This window comes from Hyperolius riggenbachi, chromosome 11 (assembly GCF_040937935.1).
Source record: "Hyperolius riggenbachi isolate aHypRig1 chromosome 11, aHypRig1.pri, whole genome shotgun sequence".
Taxonomy (NCBI): domain Eukaryota; kingdom Metazoa; phylum Chordata; class Amphibia; order Anura; family Hyperoliidae; genus Hyperolius; species Hyperolius riggenbachi.
The window spans coordinates 89,706,506-89,712,505 of record NC_090656.1 but is presented as its reverse complement, the minus strand read 5'-3'; the positions used below and the strand labels follow the sequence as shown (position 1 = coordinate 89,712,505).

The 6,000-nt window shown below is 45.5% G+C and overlaps 1 protein-coding gene across 1 annotated transcript in view; it reads right to left on the bottom strand.

Moving 5' to 3' along the window:
* Positions 1–6,000, bottom strand: part of LOC137538860 (6-pyruvoyl tetrahydrobiopterin synthase-like) — a 29,302-nt gene continuing 23,302 nt past the window's right edge. The window contains exon 6 of the mRNA XM_068261242.1: positions 1–686. Within this exon, the coding sequence (XP_068117343.1) occupies positions 563–686 (124 nt within the window). The 3' untranslated portion in view covers positions 1–562. The remainder of the gene's footprint in view (positions 687–6,000) is intronic.

Sequence of the window (6,000 nt, the reverse complement as noted above, 5' to 3'; positions counted from 1 at the left end):
TACTTAAAACTTTTTTTTTTTTATTACTGTTGTAAACACTGGGAATACATTAGCTTGTTTATAAAAAGGTGGCTAATACAATTATCTATAAATTTGCATTACAACATAGAATCACAAGAGATTCATCATACCTGCAGCCATAATAGAGGAATTTAAGGTTTTTACCACCTCAACTGAAAAAAAAAAAAAAAAAAAAACGTCAATCTGTTCTTGAAAACATTAGAAAAGGTTGATTTTTTCTTTGGTAGCATGTTGGGGGTTGATGAGTGCTGTGTGATCAATGGCTACATAGCTCTGTCTCACATCTAGCGGTACAAAGATTGAGGTGGTAGCAGCAGTCTGGTCAAGGTGGCATCTCGGGTAAATGACGGATATTAGGGAGAAAGATGTATGCTGGATCAGGTGAACCATCGAATACTGTAGTATATGCCTACCTTAACACTTACTGACATACAGTATGGCTAGGCTGAAAAGTAGGCAAGGTAAAGTGCAGACAGGACAGTTGGTAGAATAGAGGCTCCCAGTCTTCAGGCATTTGCAGCTGTAGGTATCAGGATTGCAGTCATTCCCCTCTGTATACAGCACTGTTGGAGTCTGTTTCGTGTACAACAACCTCATGCAGAAGGCCTTGTGGAAGTATCTTCTGAAGACTGTCCCATATGAATACAGTCACATTTTCCACAGAACTTTGGAAAGAGGGGGAAAAAAACACCGTATTTAGCAGAGGTTTAGACATATTGTGCTACTGGCAATATAGTGCTGTGATGCCCATGAAACCTAATTTCCTGCTCCCACAAGGCTCAGTTGTGATCTTTGTGGTAATCTTTTTTTTAATGGTACATTCTGGTGCCAACTGTGTATGCACAAATCTGCATGTACCAAACAATTCAAAGTCCACAATACTCAAGGATTGTCATTAAGGTTAAACTTGAGATAACATTTTGTATCCTAAATATTATAAAAATCTATTGAAAAAAGACAATCTAGCAGTGCAAGCATTTGATTGGTCCATGTCAAGCTGCATAGTTTTGCAGTAACAAGCATAATTCTGCAATAACTTAGAATGATTTGGATAACGCAAACCAAGTAGAAAAGCTGGCACTAAATCCAAACTTTGGTTTCAAAATGTTTATTGAACATTTTATGAATTTATTAAAAACTAAACAATACATGTGCATACACGAATATATAATGCAACCCTTGCAAGAGTGTCAGACATCAAGTAACATAAGCATCTCCAGTAGCCTACTCTAAACTTTGTTTCCTCATATTCCTGTGCCACATGCCTCTAAAGGCGTTAAAGGACAAGTTAGAAGAATATGGAGGCTGCCATATTTATTTCCTTTTTAGCAATACCAGTTACCTGGCAGCCTTGCTGGTCTATTTGGCTGCAGTAGTCTAAATCACACCAAAAGCAAGCATGCAGCTAAACTTGTCAGATCTGACAATGTCAAACACCTGATCTGCTGCATGCTTGTTCAGGGTCTATGGATAATCGTATTAGAGGCTGAGGATCAGCAGGATAGCCAGGCAACTAGTATTGCTTAACCACTTGCCGACCGCGCACTCATAACGCGCGTCGGCAAAGTGGCAGCTGCAGGACCAGCGACGCAGATCTGCGTCGCCGGCTGCAGGCTAATTAATCAGGAAACGGCCGCTCGCGCGAGTGGCTGCTTCCTGTCAATTCACGGCGGGAGACTCCGTGAATAGCCTGCGGGCCGCCAATCGCGGTTCGCAGGCTAAATGTAAACAAGCAGAAATAATCCGCTTTGTTTACATTTGTACATCGCTGCTAACAGTAGCAGCGTTGTACCAGATCAGCGGCCAATCAGCGGCCAATCAGCGGCCAGGGATTGCTGTCACATGACAGGCAGGAGCCTGTTAGAGGCTGCACAGGACAGATCCGTTCCTGTGCAGCCTCCGATCTCTGGGGCAGAGAGGGAGGAGAGGGGGAATCCTGCGGTGGAGGGGGCTTTGAGGTGCCCCCGCCACACGCAGGCAGGAGCGATCAGACCCCCCAGCAAATCATCCCCCTAGTGGGGAAAAAAAGGGGGGCGATCTGGTCGCTCTGCCTGGTGTTTGATCTGTGCTGAGGGCTGTAGAGCCCCCACCCAGCACAGATCAGCAAAATCAGCGCTGGTCCTTAAGACAGGGTAAAGGCTGGGTCATCAAGTGGTTAAAAAGAAATAAATATGACAGCCTCAATCTCCCTCTCCATTCAGTTGTCCTTTAAGTATAAACACCCAAAGACGTCAGAGGCAGGTGGAAGTAGTTTTGTACTAACCAGCCTTAAAGGGGAACTGAAGAGAGAGGTATATGGAGGCTGTCATGTTTATTTTCTTTTAATCAATACCAGTTGCCTGGCAGCCCTGCTGGTCTATTTCTCTGCAGTAGTATCTGATTAAAACCAGAAACAAGCATGCAGCTAGTCTTGTCAGATCAGACTTATAAGTCTGAACCACTGAAACACCTGATCTGCTGCATGCTTGTTCAGGGGCTATGGCTAATAGTATTAGAGGCAGAGGATCAGCAGGGCTGCCAGGCAACTGGTATTATCTAAAAGGAAATAAACATGACAGCCTCCATATACCTCTCTCTTCAGTTCCCCTTTAAAGGAAACCTAAACTGAGAGGAATATGGATTTTTCCTTTTAAACAATACCAGCTGCCTTTTAACCACTTCCGGATTCTGGGTGGTTTGGCTGATCTGTGCTGCGAGGGCTCTTCAGCCCGCAGCACAGATCAGAAATCAGGCAGGGCGATCAGACTTCCCCCCCCTTTTTTCCCCACTAGGGGGATGTCCTGCTGGGGGGGGGTCTGATCGCCGCCGCGCTGCTGTGCCTAGTGGGGGGGGGGGGCTCCTCAAAGCCCCCCTCCGCAGCACTAGTCCTCCCTCTGCCTCCTTCCCTCCCTCCCTCTCCCGTCCCCTGTGTGCGGCGCAGGACGGAAAGCCGTCCTGCGCCGGATAGGATAGGCTTTAGCCTATCAGATGCCGGCGATCCCCGGCCAATCAGAGGCTGGGGATCGCCGATCTCCTCTATGGCGCTGCTGCGCAGCAGCGCCGTATATATGTAAACACTGGGGAAGATCTTCCCCGCGTGTTTACATTTACCCTACGAGCCGCGATCGGCGGCTCGTAGGGTGTTCACGGAGACACCCTCCGTGAACTGACATGGAACGGCCGCTCATACGAGCGGCTGTTTCCATGCAATCCACTTCAGGATTCAGGGGCGTAGTTAAGCGTACGCAGAATCCTGAAGTGGTTAAAACAATAAAAATTGTTAAAAAAAAAAAAAAAAACAATACCAGCTGCCTGACTCTACTGCTGAGGTCTTTAGCTGTAGTAGTGGCTGAATCACACACCTGAAACAAGCATGCAGCTAATCCAGTCTGACTTCAGTCAGAGCGCCTGATCTGCATGCTTGTTCAGGGGATGTGGCTAAAAGTATTAGAGGCAGAGGATCAGAAAGATGCCAGACAACATGTATTTCAAAAGGAAATATCCATATCCTTCTCAGTTTAGGTTCCCTTTAAAGAGACACTTAAGCAAAAAAAATTTAAAAAATTATGATATAATGAATTGGTTGTGTAGTAGGGGTAATTACTAGAACATTGAAAATAAAAATGAGATTTTTTTTTTTTGCTACCAGTTATACAGCTTTTTTTTATAACATTGCATAATTCTCTAATATTTGCAGTTTACACATTACTCAGCATTCTACGGGTCCTAAAAGTTTTTACAGAACAGGCAGTGAACTTTTGACCTGTCCTGAATGGTTCTCTGCAAAAGAAAAACACAATACAACTGAGATGACCTAATCTGAAGTCAAGAGTTCTCTGGGACTCTGCAACAGAGCTCAATGGCCATTTGCATAGATAACAACTGGAGTTAAACTCTTCCTGTACTGGAAACATATTAGACTTATGTCTCTACTCCTAATGCTTAGTTAGCTGTACTACACATACAAATCATATAATTTTTTCCGCTTCAGTGTCTCTAAGACAGTTGTCTGCTGTGTATGGATGCGGAAACACAAAGACCTACAGCTGCCAGTGACAGTGTAAGGGCTAATAGTGCTCTGTGTGCAGGATGTGAGATACAGAAATCAATAGGGGTGTGTGGGTTGGATGAGGTTTATTTAATCCGGATCTGGAAGAGAGAGTGATTGTAGTTAGGTATAGGGGGTGTGTCGCACATTTGCACTTAAAGTGAACCTGAGGTGAGAGGTATATGGAGGCTGCCATATTTATTTCCTTTGAAACAATACCAGTTTCCTGGCTGCCCTGCTCTCTTTGGTTGCAGTAGTGTCCGATTTACTCCAGAAACAAGCATGGAGCTAATCTGTCAGTTTTGAAAATAATCCAGGAATTAGAAAAAGATGGGTCCTCTCAATTCAATAAATAAAAATGCACACAGTTCGTCGGGTGTCACACCCCTCTGACCACCATGTATTAATTTTAGATTAGATCTCCAACTAGTTATATAAAACTTAATTTTAAAAGGTAAAGAAGGTGACATGAGACCTCAAATCAAAAATAGAAAAACTTTAATGGGATACCTTCAAGACAGACACCAAGTCACACAAATTAAAACCATTTAAAATCAAGGGATAAAGGCTCATCCGGATTTCCACCAACATTCACATTCCGAACTCCCTTTCACACACCAGCACACATATTCCTGGGATCTGTCATCTCAGTAGAATACAAATCACCCTATTAGTACAGCTTCACTGCATATAGATCACTATACATAAAGCCGCATCTACAGGAGTAGATGCAGCCGCGATGCACCTTATCGATCGAGCCGCTGATGCAGCTCGATTGATAAGATCCGACAGGACGGATCTCTGCACCGCCGATTCCCTGCTCGATCCCCGCGAGGGGACAATGGCAGGGAATCGTGCGGGAGATAAGCGGCGCCAGCGGGGACGAGCGGGGAATCGAATGCGGCGCGGCGAGCGGGGACTCGGTGGGCACGCGGAAGAGGCGATCCGGCGGCTAATCGAGCCGCCGGATCGCTGCAATGTCCCTTCGTGTAGATGGGGCTTAAAGGAATTATGGATGTGCACAATCCAACTGTTCCATCAGTTAGTGGGTTAGTATAGCTTTAAGGCACAAATCGGGAGCACAACTCTCAGCATAGATGTTAATTGGACACAGCAAGCCAGTCCATAAACAGCTTTCCGTTATTAAGGCCTAGTGCACAGCGAGCGGTTTTTGGAGCGATCCGCCGGCCGCATCCACCTGTAAAAACGCTTGGCTAATGTATTGCAATGGGATGTTGCACACCGGCGGTTTGAGGTTTTTGCCCAGCCTCCTGCTGCACGTTTGCGGTTTTCTGAAGCGTTTCGTCCTCAAAGTATAGAAAAAACGCAAACCACTCTGAAAAACGCTACTTCAGAGCGGTTTGCCAGGCGTTTTTGTTACAGAAGCTTTTCAGTAACAGCTTTTACTGTAACAATATGTGTAATCTGCTACACATAAAACGCACCCAAAACCGCTAGGTATGTTTAGAAAACCTCTCTAAACATACCTAGAATCGCTCTGAAATCAGCTCTCAAAACCGCTAGCATATTGCGGATCTGCTAGCGGTTTTGGTGTGCACTGGGCCTAATAGACATTTCCAATTGCATGCAGTCTTTATAGAGAGAGTTCAAAGCAACTTGAAATGAACTTGGCACCGTACAATTTGAAAAAGACATTTGCCCTGCACAACAGCATAAAGCAGCGATAGCAGTGTGGGTGACATAAATACAACTGGGAAGGCTAAAAGTTCCTTGGTTGGGCAGCAAACGCCCCGCTTCCCTCCACTCACACAAACTTGTAATAGCCGCCTGTTATCTTCTTGTGAGTACTCACACTTCGTAGACGTCCCGGCTGGACGAGTGAAGAGAAGGTGATCCCCTGCGCATGACTGTCTTCGTCCTGCGATCTACCCACACCTCTGTGATTGCTCGGCGGAGATCAGCGTGGGACACAGCTGTGGATACATCTGGCG